The sequence below is a fragment of the Dermacentor silvarum genome, chromosome 6, assembly GCF_013339745.2.
Source record: "Dermacentor silvarum isolate Dsil-2018 chromosome 6, BIME_Dsil_1.4, whole genome shotgun sequence".
NCBI lineage: Eukaryota > Metazoa > Arthropoda > Arachnida > Ixodida > Ixodidae > Dermacentor > Dermacentor silvarum.
In genome coordinates this window covers 74956320-74977629 of record NC_051159.1, presented here as the reverse complement: position 1 = coordinate 74977629, position 21310 = coordinate 74956320, and the positions used below count along the sequence as shown (strand labels likewise).

At 46.6% G+C, this 21310-nt stretch overlaps 1 protein-coding gene across 2 annotated transcripts in view; it reads left to right on the top strand.

Moving 5' to 3' along the window:
• Positions 1 to 19561, top strand: part of LOC119455601 (uncharacterized) — an 89902-nt gene extending 70341 nt beyond the window's left edge. For both annotated transcript variants that reach the window (XM_049668895.1, XM_037717015.2), the window contains exons 4-10: positions 3995 to 4227; positions 11654 to 11828; positions 13672 to 13843; positions 14178 to 14278; positions 15781 to 15919; positions 17237 to 17488; positions 19288 to 19561. In XM_049668895.1, the coding sequence (XP_049524852.1) occupies positions 3995 to 4227; positions 11654 to 11828; positions 13672 to 13843; positions 14178 to 14278; positions 15781 to 15919; positions 17237 to 17488; positions 19288 to 19415 (1200 nt within the window). In that variant the 3' untranslated portion in view covers positions 19416 to 19561. The remainder of the gene's footprint in view (positions 1 to 3994; positions 4228 to 11653; positions 11829 to 13671; positions 13844 to 14177; positions 14279 to 15780; positions 15920 to 17236; positions 17489 to 19287) is intronic.
• The last annotated feature ends 1749 nt before the right edge of the window (positions 19562 to 21310 follow it).

The following is a 21310-nucleotide window of genomic DNA, read 5'->3' as shown; positions in this document are numbered from 1 at the left end:
TTCGAAAAACGCTTATGCATATAGTGGTGATAATTAGGTGTCTACGAGACTCTGCTAGTCTGTTTATCAAATCTTCTAGAAAGATATAAATATAGCTCAGTGCCTTTTATTTTATTTTTTTTACAAATGTTCTCTTAAAGCTTTTAAAGCTATATAGGTATTCGCAGATTAGATAACTAGCTTTAAAAAACTTATAATGAATGAGTCGTACATTGAAACACATGTAAGATAGTCTCACAATACACAAAGATAAACACAAAGACACAAAGGTCACAAGATAAACACACAAGCGAACACTAATTGCTGTGTAAATTTTCTCTGGCATTTTATCCATTGTACACACATGTCCTTCCGCATTCAATATTACATACCATATTTGGACAAATATAACGCCTTTTGTTGTTTTTATAACACTAACGTTTTCTTTGCCTAACCATGCGAGACAGCAAAAGCTGTTCCCACTTATGTGGCCCCATACAACCTAAGCGGCCATAGGTTCCATGGCCTGAAGTTGTTCACTAGAACTGAATGGCCCATCAGCAAATAATACCGAGTTACACGCACGTCACGAAATCATCATCATGCAAGTTTCCTGGCATTCACGAGACATGGCGCAATTTCGAAGTTTTGTGAGTTGGTGGGATCTGAAAGGGGCACGGTCGGAGAACGGTTGGACAACACGAACGGGAGAGAGAGGCGCCTCTTGCGGAAGGATGGGAGGGGACGGGTTTGAGAGCGGAAGGTGGAGGGAAACGGCGCGTCCGCCCCGCCAAGGTCGCTCGCTTTTCACTGTATTTATTTATGGTTATTTACACCGAGCGATTACACACAGAAACCTATACGAGTTCCGTGCAATTAAAGACTTTCTACCCCGAGATATACGCGAGCGATATATGCAAGCTATGCAAGTCTGCTAGAGCCACCCTTCAACACATTTTGTGGGGATGTAAAATATATCAAGATAAAATGGCAGTCTCCCCGGAAAATCTGCGGGCGTGGTGGTCGGCCACGCTGCTCAGCTCAGAGCTCCAAGACCAACTTTGGGCCGTCCAGCGAGCCATGGAGGCCGTGCAGGAGCAACAGCTTCCAGTGGCCATCTAGACGGCCGCAGGCCCGGATGTCCCAATCACCGGATTTCAAATAAAGTTATTCGCTCATGCTCACCTTTAGCCCAGAGATGCCACTCGATAAGCGCACTCGCAGAACGCGTGTCCTCCCATTTTGAAGATGTGTGTATGGGTGCACGCATGCGCGATGCCGCCAGAGCTATAAAGACGCACTTTCTTCACACACGCACTCACCGTCGCGTCGGATATGCCTATGACGCCTGGTAGCCTCCGGCGTACTGTTTAGGCGGCGCAGAAGCACAGGCCTCGCATGCTTTTTATCATTGTCATTGCTTCGCCCTCCGAGCAGAACTGAAATTAATAAAAATTCAGCTTTATGCACTTGCTTTTGTGAATGTGAAACAAAGCTGCCACTGCTGCTTATAATACACGTTTCATTCTCGTGTTATGACCAATTACTGCGAAAGAGAGATAAGTAATTTGAGAGGAGAGAGAGATTTCTGTTTGATTTCGGCTTTGTAATATCGCTGCCTAACTACTTCGATAAAGGAAGTACAATGACGCAGTAGTACCACGCAGTCCTTGGGCTGCCTCTCAGTTTCGCCTATACGTAAAAGCGCTCGCCTAGTATGCGACAAAGCGTAGTTTCTGGCGAGATTCTTAGCAGTTCCTAGTTTAAGCAAAAACGCAAAGGGTTTGAGCCGTCCTAAGTTTAAAACAATCTTGTGGATATTAACATTTTGTAACTTGCGAAGAAAGTGTTAGTGCTGGAATGAATAACCGCGAAACAAGTTGCTTTTGTCGCAGCCTGTTCACACCTTTTCCGCAAGAAGCCTCAGTTGGCATGTCCTGCAGATTAGATAGTTCTTAAAAGGCAGCGGTAGCGGGAGCTTTACGCATTACGCTAAGGCGTGTTGCAAGCCCTGATTGTTCCAGCACTCTTCCTGTTCCTTTACATGTGTCTTGCCTCACGATTTTTAGCACGAAAGTGTTTTATGCCAAGGTCCACTATCAACTGCCTGTAGCGAATGTGGCGTCGGCGCGAACGCGCAAGATATGCTTTTCGTTGACAGGGATAGCGCAGCCATCTAGCAGCGGTGAAGCGAAATATTGCATTATGACAATAACGAGCACCGACAATGAGCGGTTCGGTAGTCTCAGCGTAGCGGAGGCTCCAACGCGGTATAGCCTGGTCAAGGCGGTGTAGGCCTTCTGCTTAGTTGACAACGCGTGTCTTTCGCGTCCGATTAGCCTGTGACGCCTCGTCGCCTACGGAATGCAGCTTCAACTTGCATCAGCAGTGATTACACGCCGCGTACTGCTTCGCTTGCGATGGCACCAACTAAGAAAACTTCCGCGCTAAGCGGCGGAAAAAGGCAACGACGTCAACGGGTGAGTCTCGCTTTGGTCCGGCGAGAGACGTCCCAGCGTGAAGAAGAACGCCTTCGCGCATTCGAGGCGCACGCTGCGAACTCTGCCATTCGCATTCCTGAAGCTGAGCGTGTCGTAACTTAATTGGCTGCCCAAGACACTACGAAGCCGGGACAGAATGCTCGTACCTTCGTAGCAGGATGCCACTCGCCAAGCAAACCTGCAACACGGTCGCCGACCCGGAAATCGGGCGTCTTTCGCTGCAGCGTACCGTGAGCTCACGAAACAAACGTGCAACAGCTCTGTGAAGACACGTTTCACTTTCGTATTCTACCGATTCGTATGAAAAAGGGCTCAACCATATATTTGTCTAGGTATCCTTTCCGTTTGCTGGCATACCCTTACAAAGTCCCTGATTATGCTTATACGATGTGTAGCACGCGTTCATGAGAAAAGCGGCTTCTTTGGATCGCACAGCAGAGCGTCTAGCATTACGTCCATAGGCAACCAGCGCTGAAACTTCGCGTGCCAACAGCAGCATCATAACACATAGCCTATAACGGGCTGAGAAAAATGTTTTTTTGGTGAGACATGCCTTGATTTCGCATCAGCAAGTTCACCGCTCACCTTGAGGCACCTGTTTCCAGCATCTAAACTGACCGGGCGCCGGCGAGCTTGAACGCATGCAGGAGCTCATGCGCTCCTCGGAATGCGCACTGCTACGCGCCGGGTACTATCAAGCATAGATACAAGAGCGCGTCTTTCATCGTTCACGACACCACACCATTCTCGTGGCATCCTTATCGGACGGCGTCAGCACATTTTAGTAAATTACTCAAACTACCGTAACGCCTCCTGGCCAGCGTTGGTTGTTTATAACGTAAAATGTAGTATTCATGCTAAAGATACTGTCAGTACAGTTTTTTACAGTCGGACTGCCAAGCACTTATATATACAGTTCCATCCAGATGTAAGTACGTACTAAACTGCAAGTCTTCACTACATTTTCAATGAGACGCTGGGAAAACGTATCATTTCGTCGTCAGAGGCCACAGGACAAGTATAATTATCGGAGTCAGTGCTTTAGGGCGCATAAAGCGGACAAGTATAAAGCGGATGCCCCTTTGAAACATTAAGCCCCTTGAATCAATAAATTAATCAATCAAAAGAGATGTCGCACATAGTATTGAAGTACATCAATACTTTACAGCCAGCCTTTTTATTATAGAAGTCTCAAGTACCAGCAAAGCCTTTGTAAACGCTCAAAGTAGTAACTCACGTTACTTGTAAGCAAGCATATTAAAAGGGGACGTCTAAAGGCTCTAATAGATGCAGTTTACAAAATTTCTGTATCAAACTACTTTAATGAGTGGTTATGAAGTTGTTATCTCAGACCTTGCCAAGCTTTCCTTGCCCCCCCTCCTTCCCATCTAATATCTGAAAGGTACATCCCCGTAATTTCCGACAAATTTCCTGCACTACACAAAGCATAAAACCTTCCGCCCATATTTCGTGACAACGGCATTCTGAACATTCGTCTGTTGTTTGAACTGCAGCACATCATAGTACTGGATGAACCGGCGCATAAAATGGACGGGACAACGAACAGCATAATCACATGGAATGAGCTACTGAAGAAGGGCCGCGAAGAAGGAAGCCCAATGCCACCGCCTGCCGAGTATCGAGAGAACCAGATCTGTTACATGACGTCTACAAGTGGTACGACTGGCAAACCGAAGCTGGTTGTGCATTGTCATGAGTCCCTCCTGGCCATCGTTCAATCAAACAGGTTAGATTTTAAATGCGAAGCATTTCTTGGCGAACATTTGCCACTTTGACAGTATCTATCTATCTATCTATCTATCTATCTATCTATCTATCTATCTATCTATCTATCTATCTATCTATCTATCTATCTAGCCGCCTACAACTTTGTGCTCTCATGGCCGTTTCGTTAACTTGGTATATACCAAAATTGACACACTATTACAAGAGTATATGACGAACATAAATTATATCTCCTGACACGAATGTCATGACATGCATGTCATGTAGGTCATGAAACAGCCGCCTACATATTGGTGATCTCATGATCGTTTCGTTTACTTGGTAGTTACCGAAATTGGCATAGTATGACAGGAGTGTAACCGACCATAAGTGATAGGTCAGGACATAAATGTCACGACATACGTGTCATGTAGGTCATGACAATGACCCAGCGAAAAAGATTAACACTCAAAAACTTCTGGAATGGGTTCGGACGTGGTTTCTAAGTGAAGGAAACACTAAAGAAGGGTGGTATAAGTCATAGTCATGAGCATGACTCACCAAAAACGTCAATGACTCAGCGAAAAAATATTAACACTCAAAAACCACACAAATGGGTTCGGACGTGGGCACTAAGCGAAGGAAACACTAAAGGATGATGGCAGCAGTCATAGTCATGAGCATAACTCGGCGAAAATGACAATGACCCAGCGAAAAAATATTAACGCTCAAAAACCACTGGAATGGGTTCGGAAGTGAGCACTAAGTGAACGAGACACTAAAGGATGCTGGTAGAAGTCATATAGTCACGAACATGACTCAGCGAAAAAGGAATAACACTCCAAAACCACTGAAATGGGTGCGGACGTGGGTACTAAGTGAAGGAAACACTAAAGGAAGGAAGGAAGGAAAGAGTGGAGAAGGAAAGGCAGGGAGGTTAACCAGTTCAGCACAACCGGTTTGCTACCCTACACATGGGAGCGGGATGAGGGGGAATGAAATATGGGGAGGAGAGAGAGAGCACATAGCACAGCACACACATCGTCAGTCACAGTCCGTCACTCTTGCGTGGTACCTGACATCACTGTCACAGCCGCTTGTCCAAGCCCGTTTCCTTTAAAAACCTAAGTAGTCCCTTCGTCGCCTTCAGCTGCGATGTCTTCTGTCGACGACACGTGAGAATCGTTTCAATTGACATTGGTCTATTGTCAAGGTGCGCTAGAACGGACGCCAGGGACTGTCTCGGAGCATTATATTGTCACGTAGTAGTGACGGTAAAGAAAACAGTCGCAAAACTGTGTATGACGAAAGTGGCTGTTTATTGGGCGAACCTGTGGCCGACAAAAGCAAGCTACACTCAAAGCACAACGATAGCGGCGAACACAGTCGGCGATCGTCGAAAATCTGATAAGCGGCGAAACGCGTCGGCTTTTATACCTGAATCATCGAAGGTTCCAGATTAATCCCTGATGCCCGCGGGTCTTCCAGAAAGTTCTAGACAATTCGCGTCGGTCATACAATCAGATAACATAAGCGTCGGTGAAAACAGGCAACGGAAAGAAGCATCGATAACGTTCTAGAAACTTCCGATACAGGCGCGTCCTACGCCAAGCGATAACGTTTAACATTTGTTAGCCGGTGGAAAGCGGCTACCGGTGAAAGATAAACATGTATACGTGTCAATATTCAGGACAGTCGCATGGAATGTGTTATAGCGTCTCCTCGCAAAGACAGGCATTGCAAAAAGCGTTGTCGGCCATTCCAATGAGAAATGAATAAGATTTAGTGAATGCCACCCCTAGCCATAAGCGATAAAGCATAGTGGCCTCTCTTCGGCAGAGTCCAGTTGGCATCATCATCATCATAAGCCTATATTTTATGTCCACTGCAAGACGAAGGCCTCTCCCTGCCTTCTCCAATTACCCCTGTCTTGCGCTACCGTATTCCAACTTGCGCCTGCAAATTTACAAACTTCATCATCCCATCTGGTTTTCTGCCGACCTCGACTGCGCTTCCCTTGTCTTGGTATCCGTTCTGTAATCTTAATGGTCCATCGGTTATCCATCCTACGCATTACATGGCCTGCCCAGCTCCATTTCTTCCGCTTGATCTCAACTAGAATATCGGCTATCCCCGTTTGTTCTCTGATCCACACCGCTCTCTTCCTGTCTCTTAACGTTAGTCCTAAAAATTTTTGTTCCATTGCTCTTGTGCAGTCCTTAACTTATTCTCGAGCTTCATTGTTAACCTCCAAGTTTCTGCCCCATATGTTAGCACTGGTAGAATGCAATTATTGTACACTTTTCTTTTCAACGACAGTGGTAAGCTCCCAGTCAGAATTTGGGAATGCCTGCCATATGCACTCCACCCTAATTTATACTTGTGTAAATTTCTTTCTCATGATCACGGGTCTCCTGTGAGTAATTGATCTAGATAAACGTACTCCTTTACAGACTCTAGAGGCTGACTGGCAATCCTGAATTCTTGTTTTCTTGCCAGGCTATTGATCATTATGTTTGTCTTCTGCATATTCATCTTCAATCCAATTCTTACACTTTCTCGATTAAGGTCCTCAATCATTTGCTGTAATTTGTGTCCATTTTTGCTGAATAGGACCATGTCATCTGCAAACCGAAGGTTGCTGAGATATTCGCCGTTGATCCTCACTCCTAAGCCTTCCCAGTCTAAGAGCTTGAATACTTCTAAGCATGCAGTGAATAGCATTGGAGAGATTGTGTCTCTTTGCCTTGTATGCCAGTTGGCATACAGAGATGCATCAGAGAGGGCAGGTGGTATTGACGATTGCTCCGGTTGGTCTGGCTGCTTGGTGTGCACCATAGAGAGAGCGTGATCTCCTGTGCAAGCACTCGAAGTCTGCTGGCTGCGTCGGACCGTGAGAGTGATATGGCCTCTTCCTGTGTGTCGTCAAGAGCTGCCCGAGCAGCATTATCGGCGTCTCCGTTCGCCATGACACCGCAGTGACTTGGAAGCCACTGAAATGTCACGTGGTGTGCTTTCTCATGTGATGTATGGAGTAGGTATCTAATATCGAATACGAACTGTTAGTATGGCCCATGACGCAGAGCTGATAGCACAGATTGTAGGGCTGCCTTTGAGTCACTGAAGATTGACCATTGTCGAGGTGGCTCCCGATTGACGAAACAAAGTGCAGTGCGAAGAGCAGCTAGTTCCGCAGATGTCGATGTCGTTGGGTGGTCAGTCCTGAAGCTAATGGTAGTAGCTCTTACTGGACAACTACAGCACTGGACGAACACTGGAGGTTTGTGGAACCATCAGTATAAATATGTACACTGCCCGCATACCTCTTGTGTAGAAGAAGCAGAGACAGTTGTTTCAGCGGAGATGACCACAGCTCAGATTTTTTGAAACACTAAAGGCAGCGCCTCCTCTACTCTGAGATGCCTGGCACGTCGGCCGCGCTCCTATTGTTCGCCCGGGACCGCTTTGTTTCTCCGGCTTTCCGCGAGGTGACGCTAACTTCTGACACTGCGCACCATTTGCTCCGCAATAGAAAGTCACTGCTCGCCCGGGACCGCTTTGTTTCTCCGGCTTTCCGCGAGGTGACGCTAACTTCTGACACTGCGCACCATTTGCTCCGCAATAGAAAGTCACTGCTCCAGTCCCCCGTCCGAAGGTTTGCGGCGCTTAACTGTGGAAAAATTTTGTGCTTCAAGATTTGCAAAGCTCAGCAGAGTGAAATTATGTAGTTTTGAAGACGAAATGAAAAAAAGTCGCAGTTTCGCCCGAAAGGCGAAGCATCAATTGCGATAGCAAATTGGTAGAGAGCTACTCGGAGTAGGGATAGCAGTTTTATCGGCTGCATAAACTTGGACACATTCGCTTTCTAACTGAATTTACAAGCGTGGTGTCATCGCGCACAAGCAAACATGAATAGATCACACTGAATGACCGCAGACAACGACTGTCAAAACGCTGGCGCAGCCGCTGCAGCGGGCGAAGAATCGTGCGTTCTATCGCTTCAACGGAAACTGAGCGGCGAATGCACAGCGCATACAAAGGTTAGAGCCGTGTGGAGATAAGAGACGGTGCGGTCGACTGTCACCACAGCCAGTGCAAGCGTATTTGTTGGCAGAGTAGAAGCTGCTCGCCCCCCCCCCTTCCCTCCCGCGCTGCCTACCGCTTTTTTGCTTTCGCGTGGGAGATTGCGTTGCCAGTTCCCCTTGTGCTCGGTTGCACGATACGCATTTGGTGCCCTAGCGCATTGTCACAGAACGGTAATAATGAGATCAGAAATTGATTCAATATGAAAATGACAAAAGCAAGAATGCAAAGCGAGGTCAAATATGGGTTCATGCACATAATGATAAGGAATTATGAACAAAGAAGAAAAAACAATATGTAAACATTTTATGGCAAGAATAAGTATGACACTGTTTATGCATATTAGTAGCAGTCCCAGCTATGAAGAGAAATGCAAAAGATAGACAGTTAATGGAGGTCTAAAACAGGAAATGACTTTGCTATCACACACAAGGGTAGGGAAATGAGGGGGTTTGTTATGCCATACATATGAAGGAAGCCAACAATTACTGAAAACAGGGAATAGGGAAGAAAGGTTCCCCAATTCATAACACTGTTATCATAGTTTTTCATGTCTGCAGTCCGATAAAGTCACTTCGCTTAACAAACAAAGAACATCGAAGCCTACAGTTATTATATGCAGTTTCAATATTGATGTTATTAGATGCAGACATCGGCTTCATTTATTTTTTTTTCATATGAGCTGTAGCCTCCCGTGGTTATAGTTTCAGCTTTCACATTTCAACACAGGCAAGACTGTGATTACACTCACGCTGTGCTACAAACACTACTCCATAGGTTTCAGGAGATATTTTCGGTCTGATAGCATTTCACAAATTTCTTCCGACCACAAAGAACTAATGAGTTCTACGGTCGGGTATAGAGGCCACCCCTATCTTGGTGGGAAATCAAACCATCCATAGCAGAGTTTCTCTTTGGCTTCTTAACTAAAGCCACACAGTTCGCACACGCAATTTTTTTCACTAACTACGCGAGATATATAAGACAGAAAAGCCAGGGAGCTTCTTGCGCTGGTTTGGCTGTCGTCGTATGCGGAAAACCGCGCTCCTCACCCACAGCTGCTTGACAGGTTCGCCTCCTCATCCGCTCCGCGCGCACCGTTTCTCACCAGTTAAAGGCCAGCTGCGCTATGGGCAAGCAGTAATACCGTGTGGCTGGGCTTCAACTGCGGTTAGTAGGCAGAGCAATAAGGCGGCAATACACACGATAAAAAGTAGCACGTCGGGCGCCGAGAAAGACTAAAGACCTAGAACGTCAATCCTCACTCCGAATGGGCTACCACAGAGACTGCGCGGGCACTGGCGTTGCCGGTTGGGCGCACGATAGGGTCAGAACACGTACAGCGCCGCTGCGCGGCAGCGGCGCGCGTAAACAGGAGAGGGTTGAGCGGGGGCTTCGGCGCTGACGCGCCAGGCATCCTAGTAAAGGAGGCGTTGCTAAAGGATGCTGCTAGAAGTCATAGCCATGAGCATGACTCAGCAAAAATAAGTGACTCCACGAAAAAAGATTAACACTCTAAAACCAATGGAATGGGTTCTGACGTGGGTACTAAGTGAAGGAACCACTAACGGATGCTGGTAGAAGTCGTAGTCATAAGCATGATTTAGCAAAAATGACAATGAGTCAGCAAAAAAAAAGAATAACACTCAAAAACCACTGAAATGGGTTCGGATGTGGTACTAAGTGAAAGAAAAGGCTAAAGGTTGATGGTCGAAGTCATAGTCATGAGCATGACTAAGGCTTGGGCCTTAAGGTCTCGTAAGTGTAGCTAAAGGGACTCCTGAGGATTCATGACATGAATGTCATAACATGTGCGTGATGTAGGTCATGAAAGAGCCGCCTACGTCTTGGTGCTCTCATGGTCGTTTCGTTAACTTGGTAGGCTCCCCGCACACTGCTTCGCATAACATCTATTCCCACACGGCGTGGGATCTGCCGGCTTTCTCAAGCGGAGCTTGTATTGCCTGACTCGCGCCGTCGGTTTGGCTGTCGTCGTATGCGAAAACCGCGCTCCTCACCCACAGCTGCTTGACAGGTTCGCCTCCTCATCCGCTCCGCGCACACCGTTTCTCGCCAGTTAAAGGCCAGCTGCGCTATGAGTAGGACGCGCTTGGTCTCCTCCATCGAATAAGAGGCAGCCTTCAAATAACGACAACGGGAGCGGGCCTGTGAACGTGCGCGCACTCGCCGAAATAATCCTGCGTTTCGGCAAGCCGAAGCAGGAGCGAAACGCCAACGCCGGGCCGATGAAGGAGTTCGACAAGCCGAAGCGGAACGACAACGACGGGCCCAGCCGGAGGTTAGGGCTAGGCGTGCCGAAGGAGAAAGAGAACGGCGAGTAGACTGCGTTGAAGGAACGGCAGCGGTAGCGGGCTCGTGAAAGTGCTCGCCGGGCGAATCCACCGTTTCTCATCCACCAACCATGTCTCTTTAATGTGTCTCAAACGCTCAAAAAACTAACCAACCCCTCCCCTAGGGTTGGACGAGCTTCGCGTGCACCCCTCTTCCCGGTAGGGGAGGGGTTTTCACTTTTTATTTTAATTATGCCGTGCTCACCATGCTAAACCCGTATAAGAACATGCTGATTAAGAAAACCTTTGTCGAATCCTATGCCTTACTTCATCTGCCTTTCTGTTACCTTACTCCGTGTTTACCTCTGTGCCCTGCATTTAGGGGATCTATGTGAATGGGCTTTACGTTTCAGTGTTTCTTTATGTGACACCTTTTGCGATCTGTCTACGGTGTAAATATGTGACTCAACTTTATGATTGAGTATGTTTCATTTTTTATAAGAGTTGAATGTATGAGTGTTCCATTCAATCGGCATTCCATTGGATGTATTTCTATGTGAGCATGAGTATCCGGCATCACTTACAGGCGCCAACATCTCATAAGCATTATATGAACAATGACATTATGCATTATATGAACATAATATCAACATAAAGATTATATTAAAGGCACCGACGTGAAGTTATTAAAAAATGTGTCAGAAATGTGCTCAAAATGTACTCAAAATGTACGTCTGCCTACTGTCTATTTAACCGCTTCCGTGCAGTGTAAGGAAATGTAAGAGTCACGCAGTCACCTCGCAGCCAAACGAAGCGGTCTGAGCGGAGAACCAAAACAAGGACGTCTCTATCGACCGCCGCTGACCCCCCCCCCCCCCCTTTACGCGATGCCGACTGATCGGAAGCTTCACGAATGAATCAGTGGTAAACAATGGGCGAGCCCTCCATCTTTCTTTGAAACTGGTAGCTGGTTCTCGTTGCTTGACACCTAGCTATAGCCTTCGCTGTGCTGCGGGTAAATGCCCACCAAGCCAAAATCCCTAATATTTTCTCTTCGTCATTGCCGTTTTCCAGTCACCCTGGGCATATGGGTCTAGGTCCAGAGGACGTGTCCCTCTCCACAACGTCATTGAGCCACGTGTATGCACTTTTTGACGGGGTCTGCAAGGCTATCGCCCAGGGAGCGTCGGCTGCCTTTATGGAGACCGCTGATGACACTGCTATACTCGAGGCGATTCACAAGCACAGGGTAAGCGTAATAAATACGTGAAAACGCTGGGAGAGAAGAACAGGCACGAAATAAAAGAGTAAACACCAGGAGGACCACGCGAAGGGGAAAAAAATCGGTTTGCTACTTTTGTAAGAGAGAAATGCAGGGAAGGCAGAAAAATACGACTAATAGAGAAAAGAGGGACAACACGTCAGTATCAACATAACAGGAAATACTATTTTCCCAGTAGCCATACTGCTCAACCTGAATTTCTAACAAGTACACCGGCTCGGGTCGATGCTCAAAAGTGCCAACAGAAGTCAGTCATTTCACCTTTTTCCGCAGTTTAGAGAGTTGATAAATCATTTTAGTGACAGAGCGATACGGGACAGTGTTCGTGTTACCTAAGCTTGGCCTGTCTTTCCACGCTGTCCCAAAAGATATTCTCGTAAAGGTTAAATATTATGAACGTCCGTATGAGTAAATACTATGTCAACGTCTACATTAAAGTTTTCACGTGTTATCCTATGGTTATCAGTGTATCTCTAATAAATAGCATGACTTCACTAGATCGGTCACGTAAAAACGTAACCAATTCTTCAGATAAAGTTGACTTCAATGCCATGCGTTTTTCATTGACACAAAACTTCTTCTAGCCTTCGTCATTCTTGTAGAGGCGTAATGTCTCATACCGCAGCAAATGTTAATTTTTGACAAAGCTCCAAATGCTTCTGTTAGAACCAATTCTGTGCATGTTGGATAGATAATGCAAGAGGTTGCATTCAACCTTCTCGTCTCGTCAATCCTGAAATCAGATTAGTCATGCCAACACCTTCAAAGCAACTCCAGTACCATACTGGCTGTATGTCGGGTTGGACACCTTCCACCCACCACTGAAGCTATTGGCTGTAATCTAAGTATAATTCCTTGCTCAACAAAGGGCAATAGAGAATATTTAGTATATATGTTATAGTCGGCTTTGACATACCATTATTTGGATTTCCGTAAGTAGTTCGTCTCTTTCTCTCGAACACAAAGACATACATGTGCTCAGGCGCGCCCCAAGCCCGAAAAAAAAGTTCATCGTGTGAAAGAACAACCTCCAAGAACGCTTTTCATGTCACATATTGAAATCACATCAAGAAAATCGGTGTTACATTTGTAGTTCCATTACTTTAGCTAAACTTCCCGTTCTTTATACATTATTTAATGTTTTCGCATGTGCTTAACCTACATTGATTGATTGCTGCATTTCGCCAAATCTGTACTAAGGAGGCAAGGCGGAGGAAGTTTTACGAAATGGGAAAATTGTCATCTACTCAACAGCAGTACGAAGTTACAATAGAAACCTATACGAATTTCCTTTATTTTGGGGGGTAAACTCGTATGGGGTCCCTTTGTAGCTTCGTTCTGTACTCACGTGTGGATGACAATTTTGCCCTTTCAGTGCTGCGTTTGGTGTCGCGCACATCTCATACTCTAGACAGTTTCCTGGTCAAGAAGTCCTCGCTGTTTAAGCAGCAGGAAATGTGAGTTCAGTTGTGGTCAATAGTTGAAATCACTGAAGAAGCAAATAAAATGCAAAGGGAATCTGATGCAGCAACTCTCGGAAAAAGACAAAAGCTTCAATCAACGCGAGGCTTGGATTTCGGATCAAAGAGTTAATTACGCGGTGTCGCTCGGTAAACGGCCGTGGAAGTATGCCACGAGGTGCGAGATAACTAGTCCTAGGATATTGTGTACGAAAAGTTTCAAAGCCGGTGAAATTACCAACACTACCAATTTCGGAGACGTGCCCATTGCCTTTATATATGATATCTTCTGCTGTGCTATTCTTGGTACGTTAGCAAACACCGAAGGCTAATGTTTATGTTCTCAACAGGTCACAGCCATGAGCACAACGCCTTACACTGTGAGGTGCCTGTTGGACAACGAACGGCGCAAAGGCTATGACCTTGATTGTCTCCAATACGTCACTACGGCGACCACAATCATTGGAGAAGACGTTGCGAAGACACTGGTCAAAGAATTTAATCTCAAATCGTTTATACAGTGTAAGTATTTCGTGTTGCTACTCTGAACACATTTATTTAGCCGCGATATCTCGTTGAAAGCAGCTTTCGCTTTCATTTCGTAATGAGTTAACATTAGATTAACGGCTACATTCCCAAGAGATTGCTTCAAATAATCTGAAACCGTCTCGGCGTTTTCAGTGTCCTATGATACGTATTATCTCCAGCACTTGTAGTCCCTAATCATCACGGTGGTTTACATGAACGTAGTAGGCTGGTGTTACGAGTGAGTCGCGAAAGTACCAACGTTGCGTGAAGATTCATAGTGGGATGATAACAAAACTTTGTTTCGGCTCTTGCTTTTTCATTTGAGCAGTGTACGGTCAGTCGGAGATACCTTTCATCTCAGCGGGTCTTTACAACGCGCCAAGCAAATACAAGTCCATCGGTTGTTTGGCAGTTGGCGTCCAAGCAGTGGTAAGAATGCCAATCTTCTTGTCTGCTTAAAACAACGCAAGTTTCACGTGTCAGATTCATCTAGCAGGAATATAGGCAGCGCTAAATTCTGCAATCGGTATGTGTTTGATTATGTCACTGCCCCCATAAACCGCATATTTAAAATTGTGTGTGTAGAGAGGCGTGCAAAAGCTTTGCGTAACAGTGGCACCGCGACTAATGCACGGACGCCCAATATGAAGATATTCAGTGGGACTAAACAAGACTATACTCAATCAGTGTCATAACCAAATCCATTTTTGCTCTTGCTCAAATTGATGGTTTGTTGATATTGTGTACTACATGATGAGAACGGGTGAAAATAATAATTGCTGTTTGTTTCTTCAAGAAGTAAGGACATGCGAAGTTTAGTATAGCGGACGGCTTGTCTTGCCTGGCTAAAGACGTCCTCCGTTTTGCTTTTATTTATTAGACTGGGCTCAGCTGTAGTGGAAAGGGCCACGTGTGCCTCTCCCATCGCAGTTAAAAAAGTCACAGGCCTGCGCGGCACACGCAGCACAGTCCCAGCGTAAGCTGGTGGAGCGGCTCAAGAGTAGCTCCAACTTTGGCACCACGCACAGCACGGGTCTTCGCGGCAGTCTGTTCGCCTCGTTTTGACGAGAACGATCTGAACTGTCCGCCCGGCGTCGACGGCGAGCTGCGACTTGTAATGCTCTCTGCACAGCAATCTGCTGAGCCCGATCAAGCCTTACAACTGCAATTTACATGTCGGGCACGCTGCGTTTGCAGGCACCCTAACTAGATGGCGCCACCATACTGGCGGAGGCTCGGTAGCTTGGGCAGCTCGGGATCGCGTTGATTGCGCGCCTCGTCTGAATCGCATCTCGTCGTCTGCGCCTGCGCACGCTGCGTTTGCAGACGCCTTACCTAGATGGCGCCACCATACTGGCGGAAGCTCGGGTCCTTTGCCCCTGCGCGCTTGGCTTATAGGGCGATTTCGCGGCCCGATAGCAAGCGCTTGCGTGGCTCAGTGGTAGAGTATCTGGCTCCCACGCAGCGGGCGCGGGCTCGATCCCGGCGGGAATCGTGTACTTTTTTCGCATTTCCGGCGATAGCGGCATACGGCGGCGTACACCGTGACCGGCGGCATCATCGCGAACCGAAAGGGCTATTGGAATGAGCCCATAACATCCTAAAACCATCCTATGTGTAAGCTGCACAACTTTCCAGTGTAACGTTTCTCTTCGCCACGTGCTCCCGCATGTGTCCAGGTGTTTTGAAGATACATGAAATCTATGTATAGTATGTAGTATACTGGTCGAATTGCCGACGCTCATAGAAGTATCTCGTTACATCTAATCTTATTTTGTTTTTGCTTCCTCTTGTCCACCTTTCCTAGCATGTGGTAGTGAACCAGAAGCACGCTCGTCCGTGCCACCCTTCCACCCGTCTTACGAATAAAAATCTCTCCTAGACTCCCTAAATTGAGATTTAGTATAGCTGCCGTCGTGGCTTTCACACAGGTGAGGGACACAGAAACGAAGAAGCCTCTGGGACCATGGCAACGTGGAGAACTCGTGATACGAAGTCCAAGCCTGATGCGTGGCTACTGGGGAAGACTGCACGAGCCCATCACCGACGAAGAAGGCTGGTACAGTACAGGTAGGAGTGCATGTGGAACGTGCACGTACTACGAGGTTTGAGAAACCGTTGAGCGATAGAACTTGCCAGATGAGCGCCCAGTGAAATAAGCAGTAATGCTTACGATTCAAATCGTACTTCTACCCACGTAAAACACGGAAGGCAAATGTATTATTATCTCTACGTTTCTTTATTTGTTCATCAACATATTTTAACCACTTCGTTCAGGGACGATATAAGACTTCCCACAAAACTACGTAAGCATCTCAAAAGTTTTTGTAAAGCTTTCTTTTTTTTGGAATACATTTAGTGTGAAGGAACACACTGAATGCCTTCACTAGTACTCCTCTTTATAAGCGTGAACAGCTTTTGCATAGCCGTCGTTCTTGTCAGGCAGTATCTGTGCTAGTCCATGCCTGTGCAAGGCGCCTGTGTTTAGGTTCACCAAATTAGGCTGCTAAAGCACACAACCAGCTGCTAAAGCCCACAACCAGGTGTGGACGACCAGGTATGTGCCTTTAAAGCGATTAGATAAAGGTTTGTCATGAGCGAAGGTCTGAGAGGTTGCCTGAGTCATCCCATGCTGTGCAGCCATTCGGCTTTGGAGAAGAGGAATAAAAGTAAACGAAGAAGGAATTCGATGGTGACGGTGATGGTAGACGCGTTCGTGCACATAGTCAATACAAGCTTTCATTACAGTCATTCATCTAAACCACAATTCACTGAAAACTCCACATAGCGTCTAATCTCTGAGCGAGCACATGATTGGTCCGGCCATGACCCTAGGATAGCTTTTCCGGGCACTATAGAGACAGCGCAAAGTAGGACACGGTACAAAATTAAAAGCGTCGAGTACAAGCGCTGTCCTCGTCGGTTCCAATATTGCCCTGTGTTCTGCTTTCGCGCTGTAACCTCAGTAGCACGGAAAAACTGCCAGCTAGCCTAATCCATCACAAGCCTATGATAGCGACTTCGGAAAGCTTATATATATATATATATATATATATATATATATATATATATATATATATATATATATATTGTAATGAAGAAGACAAGACGACGACGAAGCAGTCAGCAAGCAAGCCACAGTGTTGGTGCTAACCACGCGCCCCGAGCTTGCGCTTGCCCGGATTTTGAACTGCTGGTCGCCTCGCCGCTTCTTGACGTTCGCCTGACGTTTCTCGCATTCATTGACGTCTACACGTGAATAAATCACGTTGCATATATATATATATATATATATATATATATATATATATATATATATATATACTGCACAACCGCACCAAGCTAGGAAGCAGCCCGTTAAAGCGCTTTCGTTCGGGGGCTACGCAGGCGACCAGTGCTACTACGACAACGACGGCTGGCTATACCTAGTTGCGCGGCTGAGCGACTTCTTCTGCTGCCGTGGGGGCAAGTATTGGCCGGCCGAAGTCGAGGCCGTGCTGCTCAAGTGTCCAGAGGTTCATGACTGCGCCGTCGTAGGAATGCCTCATCCCGAAGCTGGAGAAGTGGCGCACGCTCTGGTTGTGCCCGAGCCAGAAGCAAGAACACTGAGCGCCGATGACGTCATGCAATTTGTGGAAGGTTAGCATTTCTTTTTTTCTTGTCCCTTCTTTAAACGTGCTACGTTCGGTGTCCTCATGTAGAAAGTTCTCATGGTTACCAGCGTTATCGTAACTTCGCACATCAACTTAACTGGTTCTTCAGCTTAAAAGGGTAGCGGACTGGGCTACTTGGTATGTCATAATTAGCGACAGCTATATCGCTAAGCAAAGGACGAGTACACAACGTGGCAGACGATGACAAACGCTAACTTCCAACTCAGCTTTCTTGTGTCAGAGCACGGAAATAAGTAGACGAATGAAAAACACGGCATCGGCAAGAGATGGAGCTAAGAAACAATCAACAGAAGCCGTACTATCGCAAGGTGCGCGCCATCGGCACCTCCCAGAAAGCTTATTTCTTTGCCAGAAAGAGACGGAGAGGGCTTGCTCACAAATAAGCCGTGCTCCCGTGTTATCTGAGCAGCTACAACGATGATGTGAGTGCAGTCGTCCCAGTGTTTATGCAATATTCCCAAATCCTCAAAAAGTGCAGTGTTGTGCAAAAAAGCCATCTTTGCCGTTGCCGAAATGATTCGCGTGTTCTCGTAGGCGGGCGTTTCGGACATCTGCCAGTTTCACCCACGTAAATTACGCCGCTTGACAGAGGTACATTATAGACCATCCCCCGCGCACACTCCACAAAGATGTCAGACTGTTTCTTTAGGCCACTGGTTAGTTTTGCACACTAACTAATTTGAAACGGGCATAAAAGACTACCCGGACGCCAACTCATTGCCCAATCTTTTTTCAGCAGGTGGAAAACTTTGTGCTTGTTAACTCATTGCCATCATTCCTTACAGAGTTTACAGAGTATACAGAGTTTCGCACAGCAAGGAGTGTATCTAACATCGTCTTCCGTAGATCGTCTTCCAACCGGTTGCGTCCACTGTTCGAACTTGGATGGTTCACCTGGTTGCAAAAAGCGATGCAGCAAAAGGGGCGCACCATCGTGTTTCACTCAATCGGCTGTGCAAGAACAAGATCAGCGTTCTGGCTGTCGCTGCTGGCACGAGCCCTATGCGCTCACACATTAGTGTTGCTGCTGAGCAGCTGTGTGCGTACCACAGCTCGGTGCATGCACTGATCTGAGCAGAACGGACTGTAAAACGTCAAGCCAATTCTGTCTATCTAATCCTGCTAACAAGCGCCAATCTATCTAATCCTGCCTTTGAGGGCTGACAAACGCCGATCATTTGGCCTTCGGTCTCATCTCGGGGATCATCGAGTTGCGATGCCTGCCACGCTGCTGATGGCGCTCCTCATCAAGCAAGCTTTCCGAGATGCTTTCGGTGGAACACCAAACCTTGCTTCAATGCTTGGCCTTCGGGCAAAACTGCCCACTTTGTTATTACTGGCATGCGCGCACTTTAGGTTCTATTGTAAAAAAAAAAGTTACGAGGTTTTACGTGCCAAACCACGATCTGATTATGAGGCGCACCGTAGTGGGGGAACACGGAATAATTTAGACCCACTTGGGGTTCTTTTACGTCCACCGAAATTTAAGTACACGGCGTTTTCGCATTTCGCCCCCATCGAAATGTGGCCGCTACGTTCTATTGTAAGCAAACTGCATATCTATTCTTAGCACATCAATATTTGCTGAAAAGCAGCTGATTGCGCTGCGCAGACTTATTTCCTTCCACTAAAACCGGTGTTCAATTTATACCAGCAAACAGTATTTAACCGAGAGATTCCTAGCATTATCTTAGACAACGTGAGTGTTTTTTTTTTCTCATTTATTATTCAATTTTTTGTTTGTTTTTTTTCATCTCTGTCCAGCCAACGCACCGAAGGGTTGCCACTTGGAAGGCGGCGTCACATTTGTCCACAAGATTCCACGCAACAATCTCGGAAAACTTGTCAGGCGTCAGCTCGTCCAGTGGATTCTCGGGAACCGAGAACAGTGAAGCATCAACAGTCGGGAAGCTGAGGCTTAAGATCTCGCAGATTTCCCAAACGACGCTGCCCCCAACTGTACACAGCGCCTCTCGCACGGGGCGTGTATAGTCATTTTGTGAAATTGTAATAATGTTAATAAAGTGCACGTGAAGGGCATGTTTGGGTATTTCATGTGTTTCCTTGGCCACAGCTCTTCACAAGCTGAAGCACCAACACGAGTATTCGTAAGGTTTATGGACAACTTCAGGTGATTGACCTGAGAAATTGAGTATTAATTTTCGTGTTCATTTGGAGGGCACGTTCTTCTTGCAAAGATTCCGACGTGGCAGGCGTTTTGTTCTGTAAATTGAAAACGTCCGAGTTGTTTTTTTTTTTTCGTTTTACTTTTTCTTTTTGTCATGCAGCTCAGGTGATTTTCATACCTATTGGAACCACGTGCAGAATTTCATGCGATATAAAGCTGAATGCGACGTTGTAATGAGTGCGTGAGGTCTAGCAAAGACAGCGTAGAAGGGATGGAGTGTGCACGGAGCAGAAGCACGCGATCACACTTGCTCACACATGTGTGCGTCCGCGCGTGCGCGTACACACACACACACCTACCTACCTACCTACCTACCTACCTACCTATCTACCTACCTACCTACCCACCTACCCACCCACTAGGCTTGTGGACAGAATGTGCTCACCTGTAATACAATACAGCTACTAGTTCACATGATCGCATCCCACTACCATATCCCCTGTATAAAACTCGTTACGCAGTGCGTGCTGTTTCTGCAGTTTATTATAGCAAGACAAAAGACGGTCGCACTCAGACGATTTTTTCACATTCGTCTGCTTCTCGTAACAGGTCCGCCCCCCCCCCCTCCTTTTTTTTTTTATCTATCGAAGGCAGTCATCGGTACAGTTCAGCGCAAATGTGTCGTTGTTCGGCAGACGTCCAGAGAATGGAGTAGCTCGCAGTGCCTGCTGGCCCCCGGGTTTGGAAACCATGCCCGTGCGCAAAAGCAGAGCGAACACAAGTACCAGGGACGCCACTATTATCGCCACGGTGACCGTGATGCCTGACAAGAGAAACAAAGTCGTTACGAATGACGCGGGTACCGCAAGAACAGTATGCTCAACGTACGAATAACTAAGTACTCTGAGAGCCCTCAGTCTGAAGAAATGACCGGTAACCGCCATGTCAACTCACAGTGAAGGGGCTGCACATTGTTCTAAGCACATGGTTGTAATATATAAATGATCCTTCTCGTACACTAATGCACCTTTACATGGTCTAAAAACACAGAGGTACTCCGTTTTTCTCCTTACAGTGGCATACGTATAGGACTTAACGAGTAATTTTAGGGGGTGTTTACAACGAGGTACTGATTTCAGGGGGGGGGGGGGGGGGGGGGGGGGGTCGGTTCGCCTTCTCATATTGTTTTTTCAATGCCCTCACAAGAATTAATAAAAATTCTATGCTAGCAGCGCACAGTAAACGAACTCATTGAAATAAAAAGACGAGACAGCACTTGTGCCGTATATCTCTTTCTGTGTCCTCGTTTTGCTTCGCACGGCTACCGCGGATAAGTTCCCACTCATCTGATTCGCCATCCTTGTGCAATAACGCTTCCTTTACTGCTCTCGTAATGTGACTCTTACAGAGATGCGCATTGGCTGCTTACAGCACACTGAGCCAATTCGACTGTCAGGTACCATTTCGTAAGGCATGTGCAGTCTTTGTCAAAAGTATACAGGCTATTTCACGCCTTCATCAGACATGTTTTTTTCGGCTGTGAGGCGAAGTTCCCGTGATGCTTCGACACTCCAGACTGCCTGATGGCGAGTGCGAAAGTTGTTTTCCTTTCCCGGGTTGTTGTAACTTGTCACAAACTACATGAACTCCTTTAAACAG